Here is a 16,386-nt window from a genome sequence, read left to right as displayed (position 1 = left end):
AAAAAAAAAAAAAAAAAAAAACCGCAACAAAACTGAATAAAAACAAACAACAAACAAGAGAAACAAATCAAGTGCAACTAAATTGACAAAAACAAACAAACAAGTGAGACAAATTAAGGCAAAAACAACAAAAAAAGAAGTGTAACTAAAAAAGCTGAACAAAATAGACAAAAAAACAAAAAAAAAACTAACAAAAACTGCTAACAAAACTGAAAAAACAAACAAACAAACAATTGCAACAAAACTGAACAAAAAACAAACACACAATTAACAAGCAAAACAAATTAAGGGGAAAAAAACAAAACAAGTGGAACAAAAAAGCAGAACAAAATAGAAAAACAAACAAAACAACAACAAAAACAATAATAAAATAAGTGTCAACAAAACAGAAAAAACAAACGGGGAAAAAACAAGCAACAAACAAGCAAACGAAATCAGGGGAAAAAAGTGGAACAAAAAACAAAAAAGCAGAACAAAAAACAAACAAGTAAAACAAAACATAACAAAAAACTAACAAAAAGTGTTAAATCTGAAAAAACAAGCGTAACAAAATAGAACAAACAAAAAAACAAGCAGAACAAGAACAAAAACAAGCAAAACAAACTAACAAAACAAGTGTAACAAAACTGAAAAAAAACAAGCGTAACAAAATAGAACAAACAAAAAAAACAAGCGCAAAACAACAAACAAACAAACAAAAACTAACAAAACAAGTGTAAGAAAACTGAAAAAACACAAGTGCAACAAAACTGAACAAAAACAAACAAAGAACAAGCGAAACAAAATGGAACAAACAAAAAACAACAAAAACAAACTGAAAAAACAAAGCATCAAAGCAGACAAACGTTAACAGAAACAAAGAGTGACACAAGCGAACCCCATGGAGAAAGGATGAAGAATTAAAAGCCAAAAAGGTGTGAATAAATGAAGCTGTGTATCATGTGGATCTTCCACAGTGGACTGCCTCTCTGTTGGGGTTTGTGGAGGGAGTGTGTGGTGTCTCTGGTAGTGGTGAGTACAGACGTCTCTTTAGACAAACTGACCCCATTATATGTTCTCTCCTCCATCTTCCGAATGAAGATGAGACCAAAGCAGGGACCAAGCCCTCTATGGAGAGCCCGCTTTGGGCATCTAAGTGTCCCCTTTCAGGACCCCCAGGCAGCTCTGCAGCAGTTGTAGATTCCCCTACAGAGAAAGAGAAATGGTCAGGACATATGGAGAGGAAGATGTTTGGATATTAGTGAATGTAAAGTGAATGTTAACCTTGGCATGTTTGAGTTCCAGCTCTGCCAGTTCCACTAGGTTCTTTCTGAACGCCGCTACTCGCCGTGTCTTGAAATCTATCAGTTCTGCAGGGGAAGCAAGCATTTATATTATATTATATTATATTATATTATATTATATTATATTATATTATATTATATTATAGTATATTATGTTATATTATATTATATTATATTATATTATATTATATTATATTATGTTATAGTATATTATATTATATTATATTATATTATATTATATTATATTATATTATGTTATAGTATATTATATTATATTATATTATATTATATTATATTATATTATAGTATATTATGTTATATTATATTATATTATATTATATTATATTATATTATAGTATATTATATTATATTATATTATATTATATTATATTATATTATATTATATTATAGTATATTATGTTATATTATATTATATTATATTATATTATATTATAGTATATTATGTTATGTTATGTTATGTTATGTTATATTATATTATATTATATTATATTATATTATATTATAGTATATTATGTTATATTATATTATATTATATTATATTATAGTATATTATATTATATTATATTATATTATATTATATTATATTATAGTATATTATATTATATTATAGTATATTATATTATATTATAGTATAGTATATTATATTATATTATAGTATATTATGTTATAGTATATTATAGTATGTTATAGTATATTATAGTATATTATATTATAGTATATTATATTATATTATAGTATATTATGTTATATTATATTATATTATATTATATTATAGTATATTATATTATATTATATTATAGTATATTATATTATATTATAGTATATTATATTATATTATAGTATATTATATTATAGTATATTATGTTATATTATATTATAGTATATTATAGTATATTATATTATATTATATTATATTATATTATATTATATTATATTATGTTATATTATATTATAGTATATTATAGTATATTATATTATAGTATATTATATTATATTATATTATATTATATTATATTATATTATATTATATTATATTATAGTATAGTATATTATATTATATTATAGTATATTATATTATAGTATATTATATTATAGTATATTATATTATAGTATAGTATAGTATATTATATTATATTATATTATAGTATATTATAGTATATTATGTTATATTATATTATAGTATATTATAGTATATTATATTATAGTATATTATATTATATTATAGTATATTATATTATATTATATTATAGTATATTATGTTATAGTATATTATAGTATATTATATTATATTATAGTATATTATATTATATTATATTATATTATATTATATTATATTATATTATAGTATAGTATATTATGTTATATTATATTATAGTATATTATATTATATTATATTATAGTATATTATATTATAGTATATTATATTATATTATAGTATAGTATAGTATATTATATTATATTATATTATATTATATTATATTATAGTATATTATAGTATATTATATTATATTATATTATATTATATTATAGTATATTATAGTATATTATATTATATTATATTATATTATAGTATATTATGTTATATTATATTATATTATATTATATTATATATTATAGTATATTATATTATATTATATTATATTATATTATATTATATTATATTATATTATAGTATATTATATTATATTATAGTATATTATATTATAGTATATTATATTATATTATAGTATATTATATTATATTATAGTATATTATGTTATAGTATATTATAGTATATTATAGTATAATATATTATATTATAGTATATTATATTATATTATAGTATATTATGTTATATTATATTATAGTATATTATATTATATTATATTATAGTATATTATATTATATTATATTATATTATATTATATTATAGTATATTATGTTATATTATATTATAGTATATTATAGTATATTATATTATATTATATTATATTATATTATGTTATATTATATTATATTATAGTATATTATATTATATTATAGTATATTATATTATATTATATTATATTATAGTATATTATGTTATATTATATTATAGTATATTTATATTATATTATAGTATAATATTATTTATATTATAGTATATGTATATTATATTATATTATATTATATTATATTATATTATAGTATATTATGTTTATTATATTATAGTATATATAGTATATTATATTTATTATATTAATTATATTATATTATTAGTATATATGTTATATTATATTATAGTATATTATAGTATATTATAGTATATTATATTATATTATATTATATTATATTATATTATAGTATAGTATAGTATATTATATTTTTATATTATATTATATTATATTATTATATTATATATATTATATATATTATATTATAAGTATATTAGATTATATTATAGTATATTATATTATAGTATATTATTATATTATAGTATAGTATAGTATATTATATTATATTATAGTATATTATAGTATATTATAGTATATTATAGTATATTATGTTATATTATAGTATATTATAGTATATTATATTATAGTATATTATATTATATATAGTATATTAATTATATTATATTATATTATAGTATATTATGTTATAGTATATTATAGTATATTATATTATATTATAGTATATTATAGTATATTATATTATATTATATTATATTATAGTATATTATATTATATTATAGTATATTATATTATAGTATATTATATTATATTATATTATAGTATAGTATATTATATTATAGTGTATTATGTTATATTATATTATATTATAGTATATTATATTATAATATATTATATTATATTATAGTATATTATAGTATGTTATATTATATTATAGTATATTATATTATATTATAGTATATTATATTATTATATTATATTATATTATATTATATTATATTATATTATAGTATATTATATTATATTATAGTATATTATATTATATTATAGTATATTATATTATATTATATTATAGTATATTATATTATAGTATATTATATTATATTATAGTATATTATATTATAGTATATTATATTATATTATATTATATTATAGTATATTATATTATAGTATATTATATTATATTATATTATATTATAGTATATTATATTATAGTATAGTATAGTATAGTATAGTATATTATATTATATTATATTATATTATATTATAGTATATTATATTATAGTATATTATGTTATATTATATTATAGTATATTATATTATATTATAGTATATTATATTATAGTATATTATATTATATTATAGTATAGTATAGTATAGTATAGTATAGTATATTATATTATATTATAGTATATTATATTATAGTATATTATATTATATTATATTATGTTATATTATATTATATTATATTATAGTATATTATGTTATATTATATTATAGTATATTATATTATATTATAGTATATTATATTATAGTATATTATATTATATTATAGTATATTATGTTATATTATATTATAGTATTTTATATTATATTATAGTATATTATATTATAGTATATTATGTTATATTATATTATAGTATATTATGTTATATTATATTATAGTATATTATATTATATCATATTATAGTATATTATATTATATTATATTATATTATAGTATAGTATAGTATATTATATTATAGTATATTATAGTATAGTATATTATATTATATTATATTATAGTATATTATAGTATATTATGTTATATTATATTATAGTATATTATAGTATATTATGTTATATTATATTATATCATATTATAGTATATTATAGTATATTATATTATATTATATTATATTATATTATATTATATTATATTATATTATATTATATTATATTATAGTATATTATATTATATTATAGTATATTATATTATGTTATATTATATTATAGTATATTATATTATAGTATATTATATTATATTATATTATAGTATATTATATTATAGTATATTATGTTATATTATATTATTTATAGTATATTATATTATAGTATATTATATATATTGATATTATATTATATTATATTATATTATAGTATAGTATATTATAGTATAGTATAGTATATTATATTATATTATATTATATTATAGTATATTATATTATAGTATATTATATTATAGTATAGTATAGTATATTATATTATATTATAGTATATTATTTATATTATAGTATATTATATTATAGTATATTATATTATATTATATTATATATATATAGTATATTATGTTATATTATATTATATTATATTATATTATAGTATATTATATTATATTATAGTATATTATATTATAATATATTATATTATAGTATATTATATTATGTTATATTATATTATAGTATATTATATTATATTATGTTATATTATATTATATTATATTATGTTATATTATATTATATTATATTATATTATATTATAGTATAGTATAGTATAGTATAGTATAGTATAGTATATTATATTATATTATAGTATATTATATTATAGTATAGTATAGTATAGTATAGTATATTATATTATATTATATTATAGTATAGTATATTATATTATATTATATTATAGTATAGTATAGTATAGTATAGTATAGTATAGTATAGTATAGTATAGTATATTATATTATATTATATTATATTATAGTATATTATATTATAGTATATTATATTATAGTATAGTATAGTATATTATATTATATTATAGTATATTATATTATATTATAGTATATTATATTATAGTATATTATATTATATTATATTATAGTATATTATAGTATATTATGTTATATTATATTATATTATATTATATTATAGTATATTATATTATATTATATTATAGTATATTATATTATAATATATTATATTATAGTATATTATATTATGTTATATTATATTATAGTATATTATATTATATTATGTTATATTATATTATATTATATTATGTTATATTATATTATATTATATTATATTATATTATATTATATTATAGTATATTATAGTATAGTATATTATGTTATATTATATTATATTATATTATATTATATTATATTATATTATATTATATTATAAAATAATATAGTTATTGTTATTTATAAGTATTTTATCACTATTATATTAAAATAATTATTTTAATATTATTATTAACTACTACTAAAAATAATAACAACAACAACAACAATAATAATAATTTTATAATATTTTAATTTTACTTTAAGATGTATACATTATATAAAATGATCAAATGTAAACTTAAATTTGCAATATTAATAATTTTGCCTGAATTATTTCTTTATGTAGTAATCAGGATAAAAACAGTGATAATTAATAATATTTAATGATTATCATTATGAAAATCATGAAAGAAAAGAAACATTACTCCATTTTACTTAAAATAAAAGTGTTTTATTAATACTATTATTATATTAAAATAATTTATTATTATTAACATACATTTTATTATTATTATTAAACAATAACAACAATAGTAAAGTTGATTATATAACTTTAAATAAATTCAATAAATAATAAAAAGTTTCATCTTTAGTTACAATGAAAACATTTATGGCTGCACTAGTTTTCACGTTAATTCCCACCATTTTAATTTTTTTTCAATAATACATCCCACACAAAGGTAACAACATCTAAGACAGGATCCCCACGTTTTCACCAAAAGCACATTCAAGGCCTTTTCCATTTTAAATCAAGCACCTTTCATTTATACCTCAGCATTTGTAGTGCCATGAAAGTCCTTACTGTACTTAACATTTCACTTACAGTTAATATTTACATAGAAAACGTCAGAGTTATTTAAAAAATCGTGTTCAAAGAACTTTAATAAAACTCAATAGTGCTGATCTTCAAATCTGGTTTCTGAAATACTGATAAAATGGCCATTATTTGTCATTGAGTCAGTCTTATTGTACAAGATTTAAATATTAGATTTGTAATTTAAAAAATGTATCAAGTTTTTTTATTCTGTTTTTGACAATCCAGTACAACTGTTGAAACGAAGCCATAAACAAATTTATTTAAAATTTAATTCAAGCACTTTAAGGACCTGTGTTTGTTTGAGTCCATATGTCTGGAATTCAAGTACTTTTATAATTTTTTTTATAGTTAATATTAAAGAACATTATTAATTTCTTTTTTTTCATGTAAACGAAAACTTTACTTGGCTTGTGCAATCCGCTTTTTAAAAGTCAGTTCATTATTTTGGTTGATATAACTTTTTTTAAACGATGCATTCGCTACCGTTAGCTGCTTAAAACAATGAAGTGTTTCTGTACAGTAGTGAGTGCTGGCTGACGTATATCAAGTACCTTGTTTTGCAGATTCAGAGATTTTCTCAAACTTCTGACAGCACACTTGCTGTGTGGTTTCCGCTTGAAGGACGTCCTTGTTTTTAGCTCTGGCTTTGTCCAGCGCTTTATTAGCATTCTCATAGTCAACTAATGCCCGTCCTCGTCTGTACAGCAGGTCCTGTTAAAAAGATCATGCCATTCTCAAATAAAGACAACATTTTTCACAAATAATAAATATTAGAAGATACAATCAAGATTAAGGATTTAATGCACATTAAACTGTTTTGATACATATATAACTCATAGTTTAGTATGTGTGGTGAAGACGAAGTTAACAATATTGTGATCTTTTTGGCTTCTATTTAACAGAATGAATAATATTTCATAATAATAATAATAACAACAACAATAGTTATTTAGGATTATCATTGTTACAAAAAACACTTGACTCAATTGAAATACTAATAGTACTTCCTTTTCTTAATACAAATATGCAAACATATTCACGAATTAAAATAAAATATATATTTTTTAAATAGTATTATTATGAAATAAATAAGTAAATAAATAAAACATTACTTTTGTTACTTCACTTTAAAATAAAGTCATGGTTCAGTGCATTATTGGTATAAGTTAGACAACATTGCTTATTTTTCTATGCAATAATTCAATTAATCAAATAATTGAGTCTTATAATAATAATAATAATAATAATAATAATAATAATAATAATAATACCAATAAACAAAACTATATTACTATTGTTAACTTTAAAATAAAAATATTATTTAAAAGTTTATAAGAAATAATAAAACATTTTATTGACTATAATTATTAGCAAATAAATTATATTATTAAATAAAATAGTAACATTTTACATGACAAAAATATTTATTATTATTATTATTTCACTAAACAGTGTTCACAAATTCAGCACATACCTTAAAAAAATCATTACAATTAAAATCCAAAAATTCTATTTCAGCCAATGCTTGAACATTACCATAACATACTGCTACTTCAAGTTTTTATTGTGAGATACAGTGTTCAGCATAATTGAGCACACCCCATTTTGAAAATGAATATTTTTATCCATTTCTCAGTGAATATGGGTAATATATATTGGTGCATTTGAACAAAACAGATTTATAACAATAACAGATATATTTAATAAAATAATATTTTAGTCACAGAACATCTTTAGAAATGAAAAGATAATACAATTAAAAGCAAGCAAAATATTGCAAAAAAATTACTAACTACAACATTTCAACAAAATTGTATATATATTTTTTTGTTTCTCTTGACTTGGCTTGGCTATTTTTGAAAATTTAATTTAATATTTTTCTCTAACATATAAATTTGGGCTACTAATTTTTGAACCATTATTGTAAGTTATTTTGTTAGATTAGTTCCAGATTTGGCTTCAGTACTGACTAATCTAATGTATATGCACAAATATAATATTGTAAAGCATCCTATACATACTGAGTGCTGTATAACAGCTAACATACTTGAAACATTTTCGAAACAAATACTTACTGTCACATTATCAAAACAGTTTAAAAATATAAATTATATGCTTCATGTTTTCCTGCATTTTTGCCTCTGCCAAGTGTGAATCTGTGCAGACTGCATTTACACTGCATGGTTAAAATGACCCAATTTTCTCCTATGTGACACAGATGGGATATGGCCCACATACATGCAAGCAGGAACAAAATTACCAAAAAAAAAAAAATCACTTGAATTCCTATTTACTCAGATCAGATTCAGGCCTCGTTCATATGTGGAAGTATATCTGATATTAATAGGCTGTGTCCCTTCATGTCTGCAGTGTAACCCGGTAGATTGGATTTTCACCTGTCAATGCCAGTAGGGCTGCACAATTAATGGAAAAAAGATTGCCATCTCAAACAAACCCTACACATGATCTTAATTCTGCTTTTCTATGATTCAGCCAATTATATTTTCAAGGTCAGAAGAAAAGGCCCGTTTCCACTGAGTGGTACGGTACGGTTCGGTTTGATACGCTTTTATGGCCGTTTCCACTGTCAAGACATACAACAGAACTGTACCACTTTTTCGGCACCCTTTCGAAAGGGTACCAAACACGAGAAAGGGTACCAAAAGACGGAGCTAGACGTGCAGCTGAATGCTATTGGTTTACAGATACGTCATTCCCTTACGCAACAAGCCAGAATGAAAACAAAAGAGCCGCCATGTTTGAAATACACAGCTGAGAGATTACAGCGGATTTATATATACATATAATAACGAGCCATAGTCAACCCAGGCTTAAACAAACCTTGTCGTCGTCATGATGAACAGCCACAAAGCCAAAAAGAAGAGCAGATTTATCCTGTGCCCCTTAGTATTTTACGAGCCAGTCTGAAGCGCGAGCGGTTTCGCTTTCTTGCTTGCACTCGCTACGCGTCTATATCTGAAATAACAAACTTCTTGAGCTGACAATAATAACGTGCGCTTGATTACTGACATGCTTTTGAAACCCGATCCTGTCAGACACTGACAAACGCGAGAGTGAAGCGCGAAAAAACAAAGGAGGAGCCGGAAAAAAAAGGAGCACATTATTATTCAGCAAACATGAACAAACTGCCTTGTTTAACTATTATCTTCACCTTTGGACTAATATTGAACTGGGAATGATGGAATTACTGACTAACAGAGGCTACATGTGCTGCTGAAGATTACAGACACAGATGAGAGGTTTTCACTGACTGTAGGCTATATTTTGTGTTGTTTTTGAACCTAAATAAGGACTAAATGTCTGCTGTGTGTGTTCTTCTGTAGTTGGTAACATATCGGAGATTGTAAGGACCTGTATGTGTTCATATACGTTGCATTTATTTAGTTATTTAATATAATTACAGACGTTACAGTAGGCTATTTCGCACTGTCATTGATCTGCAGTTATAATCAACTCATGTTCATAGAAAAGTTAGTAATAAACATTATTCAGAAGTATTTATGTGTGTAAAGCATGTTTTGTGAGAAGAGCTTCTCATATGATATGCGAGGGACCTGTACAGCTTTACTGTAGACATTTTTTCGAGCGAAAATGACGTCGACTGAAACCTTGTCATACACCACACCCACCAAAAGGGTACCCTTGTTAGTGGAAACACAAGCCTGATAAAGGTGACCTGTACCGACCCGAACCAGTCAGTGGAAACGGGCCATTAGAAGAGTGACAGGTCAGAGGCAAGTCAAACTCGCTGTCGGAGAGAAGCGAGCAGAATGGCAGGAAGAATGTCCGCTGTTTATATACTCTTGTTAATAACATAGCCATCTCCATGGTGAAACACATCCGATAAGCATAATTCCAATAAAACATTTGTTTTATTATTCAGTCATTGCAACACAGAAAGGCCTTTGTCCCGCCCTTACGTTTCAAGTAAAACTAGGCAAGGTCGACTGTGATTGGTCACTTTTCATATCAGTCAAATCATCGTTTTAGAATCACGGCAGTTTGTGCGGGTATTTTTGCATTAAATAGTCACAAAAATCCACATTTACACTTTTCCTGGGTGAAAATTGCATTCAAAATCTCCTTGTTAATTTTAGCACTTTTAAGCACTTTTCAACTAAACAAGCCAATTTTCCAGGTATTCCAGGCCTTGAATTTCTTAAAGCCAAACTCAAGCACTTTAAGCACCTTGTGCGAACCCTGATGAATACAAAAAAAAACGCATACGAAAAATTTCGGACTTGAGTGTGCAAAGACCTTTGACTGTATGGCAGTGTAACTCATCTCCATTTATAAACCAGTGAGCAGTAAAGCAGCTGTACTGAGCCTCTGTCAGCTCTTCATGCTGATACACAAGACTCTACCTTTGCGGCCTGAGACTCTCGGAGGTAATACTTCAACAGGTCTGCAAGCTTCAGGTCCTCATCGGCCGCCACACGAGCTTCAATTTTCTGCACAGGAAACAGAGATGGAAAACAGGAAGTGCTGAGTCTTTTATTCTGCTTTCTGTTTTGATCAAAACTGCTGAGGTCAGAAACACAGCAGTTCAACTCGTCTTCACCTCTACAGTTACAGTAGCAAGGCAGAAAACATTTATAAAAGGAAACGTCTCGTACATGTTCACACAAAATGCTATTTTGATTTTAGTTGTTTTTTATGATTTAGTTGTTTTTAGATGATTTTAGAACATTTTATTTGTTTATTTATCATATAATACTTTTAAATAACTAATGACAGTGTGGATTCTGCATTCATCAGAAAAGTTTTAGACACTTAAAAAAAATATTGTCAAAAGACACATTACTAACTTAAAATAAAAATAATAAAACAAAATGCATAAAATAGCTAAATTACAAATTTATATAACATAATAGTCCATAAATAACCTCACAACACTATGGGCCCAATCATACACCTGGTACAATAAGGCGCAAGACGTGTTTGGCGTGATTTGTTGTTATTTTCAGACCAGCGCAACGGTCAGTTTCATGTTTTGTGCCACGTTGTTTAAATAGCAAATCCATTAGCGCCACTTTGTGGACTCGTGGGTGTTCCGGTCTAAAAAGGAGGTGTGTTAAGGCGCATTGATGGTGCGTTGCTATTTTAAGGAACTGAAATAGACTGTGCAATAGACCATCTAAAAACTGCTCTAAAGTCCAGGTCAGAGCATGTTAGTCATGCGCCTATACAGAAAATACTTACACTTTGCTTAATACACACAGGATGTACAGCAATAAACAAATATCTTTATTATATATTATTTGTATAACGTTATTATTATTATTAGCAGTATTATTTATTATATGCATATTTATATTTGTTTCAATAAAAACAAGCTTAGATGTGTCCATCTGTCGAGTTTTGAGGACATACAGTTGAAGTGAGAATTATTAGCACCCTGTTTATTTTTTTCTCCAATTTCTGTTTAACAAAGAGATTTTTTTCAACACATTTCTGAAAATAATAACTCATTAACTCATTTCTAATAACTGATTTTTTTATCTTTGCCATGATGACAATAAATAATATTTGACTAGATATTTTTCAAGACATTTCTATACAGCTTAAAGTGACATTTAAAGGCTTAACTGGGGATAATTAGGTTAACTAGACAGGTTAGATTAATTAGGCAAGTTATAATATAATGATGGTTTGTTCTGTAGACTATCGGAAAAAAATATATAGCTTAAAGGGGATAATAATTTTTACCTTAAATTTAGTTTTAAAAATTAAAAACTGCTTTTATTCTAGCCAAAATAAAACAAATAAGACTTTCTCCAGAAAAAAAACTATTATCAGACATACTGTGAAAATTCCTTGCTCTGTTAAACATCATTTGGGAAATATTTAAAAAGAAAAAAAAAATAAAAATCAAAGGGGGGCTAATAATTCTGACTAACTGTATGCATCACCATATGGGGCATAAGAATAGGACGTGTATTTGGATATAACTCAGTTTTTTGACCACACTTCTTTATTATTGTTCATTTATTCATTTACTGGAAATTAGAACTGAATTTAGAAATAGTTTTGAAGCAAATCTTTGCGCTTAAACAAATTTAAATATGTAGACTAATGGATGTCTTTAGTGGAGTGAGGTTCCTCCGTTTCCTTATCCACGAAAGTAAAAGAGTAAAGTAAAGAGAAAGTCAAGAGGATAAATGGAGGCTTGTTCTTTATTCTCGATCCAGATGCTCTGTTTAACTGTTTTCTCACTAGTGAAGCTTTCAGTTTTTCTACTCACAAAGTCTGCCATGTAAATAGTAAATGCGCCATGGCGTGACACACCTGACTCTTAAAGAGAATAGGAGATGAGACTCTGATTGGTTTAAAGCACGTTATGCTCAAAACACACCCAGAACTCGTTAAGAGAATAAGCTCAACCCTGTTCGATCATGTGCCGAAACACAAAGCGTATTTTTCTGTCCCTAAATTAGCAAAAGTGGATACGGACACGCCCTAAGATCGTTAAAATAGAGCCCTATGAGTTAACAAAAGTCACTATAACAAAACTGAAATGCAATGTTAAGCATTATTATTCATTATTAAACATCTACTAAAACTAGCTATTTTGCAACACTTTTTTGTATTTTTTCTTTTTTATAATGCCAGAAAGTTTTGTTGTTTTAAATGTGTTGTGATTAAACAAATCTTACAAATTAGGTTATTCGTCTTAAATGCTACTTCGCACAATAATCACTTCAAATATTAAAAGCCATATATATAAGTAGGAATGCACCGATATGGATTTTTTGGCCGATATCGATAACTCTTCAGACTTGGAGGCCGATAGCCGATATATATAGGCCGATAATTATAAATATTTCAAAACGTTATATTTTTATACAGCAAACTTTATAAAAGATTGAACTGCTCTTATGAACTTAATAGTCTATACTCAAAGCAAAAAAGCTATAATTTCAAAATTGCAAGGTGATTATATAGACCTATATCCACATAAATCAGCATGCAAAAATAAATTATTTCCTTTTCTTCATAGCAAATTAACATTGACTGTTGCATAAAAATAATAGATTAAATAACAAAATGGGATTTAATCAAGCAAGTTAAAGTAATTTTTAATAAAATGAAACTGAAAGAGCTAAGGACTGTGTGCATTGATGGATTTGCTCTTCAGTGTTTGGACTCTCAGTAGTGATTATTAAACCACACTGAACTGAGCTAAACTGAACTGAACTTAAACACTCCAAACTGAACTACACTGGTCCAATTTACTATGATCGTCTACGTAAAGTTGCTTTGACACAATCTACATTGTAAAAGCGCTATACAAATAAAGGTGAATTGAATTGAATTAAATTGACTCAAATGTTCTTGAATAAAAAGTGTTACAGTAATGTACGTATGTACAAATGTGTAATGTCTGAAAAAGCCTTTTTTAGGGGTGTTCTCACAGTTCAGAGTCACTGTACAAGTGAACAGCTAAATACAGATTGTATTACTTTACAAAATGTGGCATAGATTCATCTTATTTGGCGTTTTAGATTCTTTTGAACACATGTTGCTGCTGCTTGTCATCCAGACAATGCTTCTATGTTCGTTCTTGCTGTCAATTGCAGGAAAAATGATCGATGAAAAGTTTATGATAAACTGCTGTGAGTTTTACTCTACTGCAGGCGCAGATTTGCCCTCGGAGTCAGATTTTTATACAACCCTTGAGCGTTGAGCACACAGATGACTTTATGACAAACACAGAGCATAATATAAGGACAGACTGTGGCGGCGAGTTGAGAGCGCACCTCTCCCCCGTGTGTGCGGTGACAGCTCTCACGTGCACTCGTTATAATCTATGAATATTTCGATCAAACTGAATACAATCTTACATCAACAACACATGGCAAGCAAAGCGTTGATAACAACAAATAATCATATTAGATTACAAACAACCCAACAAGTTGTTAAACACGCATGTATCGCTGCGGTAATGTTTACACATGTAATATTTTTTTCCTGAGGTGATTTAAAGCAAATACACAATGGCACTCTATCAAACATATCTACAATGGTTCAATGGTAATATGGTTCCTTACTGAGTTATTAACGCACAGCAATACCACATGAAGAAAGGACGGACTTTGAAATAATAAACAATGTGAGGAGAGATCCATTATACTGCACTGGACAAGTGTAAACAAGTTCCGCCCACGCATGCGCAAGGCAGGCAGATCTGTACAATTACGTAATTTATCGGCTTAAAGACATCGGACTAATTTAGACATCGGATCGATAACCATAATTTTAAAAATAGCATTTATCGGCCGATAACAATATTGTCGCAGATCCCTAATTAAGTGTTATAAAAATGAAAACACTTACCCGTGTTTTCTCAAAAAGCTCTGATACTTTCAGGAAAAATCTGTTTGGGGAGAAAAACGAAAAGCACATTTGAGAAACCCATTTGTCTCCACTAGCAAACAGGCTAAAATGTTTCGATCCGTGTCATACTTGCACAGATCTGTGGAGTCTTGAGTTCCTAAAGTGTAGAGCGTGGAGGCGATTCTGTTGATGTCATCCGCTGCACCTGAAAAACACACACACACACGCACGCAAACAGACAGATACACACACAAACAGACACAGAGGTCAGTCAGAGCTGCATATCCAGCCTGAATCACACCGGTTCACAGCTCTTTCCGCTCTTCCAGATCAGGTTTCCGTGTTGTACCAATAACACTCAAACCACTCAAGAAAAAGCCTAAACATTTGGCTATTTGGCTCAGTACTGGAAAAACACTCAACGCAAAAGAGTCACAGGAATGATGAAAATGAACTTCTGAATACTGCATCTGAGGAGAAGTTACGACTGTCAGCCATCTGAAATGTGCTGTAACATAATATTATAATGCAATTACTTTCTCCAAAGAAAACGTACAACTAAAACTTTAAGAGCTTCAGAAACAGTGTTACTGATGAGGAGAATTACTCCCCGAGTTTGTGCCTGTTATTTGTCTGTCTCTTTAGAAAATCATAAGAAGATTAAGCTAAGTCTGTGGTCCTTGCAGATTACTGTAATGTAATTCATTGGTTATTGTTTTTTAACAGGGGACAACAAACTTGTTCGTGGAGGTCCTGCAGATTTTAGCTCCAATCCTAATCAAACACACCTGAACTAACAAATCAAGGTCTTACTAGGTAAACTTGAAACATCCAGGCAGGTGTGTTGAGGCAAGTTGGAGCTAAATCCTGCAGGGACACCGGCCCTTCAGGGACACATACAAATAAATTCAAATCAATCACTGTGGCTTTTAA

At 24.8% G+C, this 16,386-nt stretch overlaps 1 protein-coding gene across 1 annotated transcript in view; it reads right to left on the bottom strand.

Annotated features, from left to right (window-relative positions):
• Positions 1–27: 27 nt before the first annotated feature.
• The window catches only part of snx6 (sorting nexin 6), a gene marked incomplete at its 5' end in the record, with an annotated part of 32,480 nt that continues 16,121 nt past the window's right edge, over positions 28–16,386 (bottom strand). Inside the window, 6 exons of the mRNA XM_056476398.1 lie at positions 28–1,185; positions 1,264–1,349; positions 7,647–7,806; positions 11,481–11,567; positions 15,454–15,493; positions 15,583–15,658. Coding sequence (XP_056332373.1) covers positions 1,132–1,185; positions 1,264–1,349; positions 7,647–7,806; positions 11,481–11,567; positions 15,454–15,493; positions 15,583–15,658 — 503 coding nt within the window. The remainder of the gene's footprint in view (positions 1,186–1,263; positions 1,350–7,646; positions 7,807–11,480; positions 11,568–15,453; positions 15,494–15,582; positions 15,659–16,386) is intronic.

The sequence above is a fragment of the Danio aesculapii genome, chromosome 17 (assembly GCF_903798145.1).
Source record: "Danio aesculapii chromosome 17, fDanAes4.1, whole genome shotgun sequence".
NCBI classification, from domain to species: domain Eukaryota; kingdom Metazoa; phylum Chordata; class Actinopteri; order Cypriniformes; family Danionidae; genus Danio; species Danio aesculapii.
The sequence above is the reverse complement of the archived record's forward strand: the minus strand, read 5'-3'. Positions and strand labels throughout refer to the sequence as shown.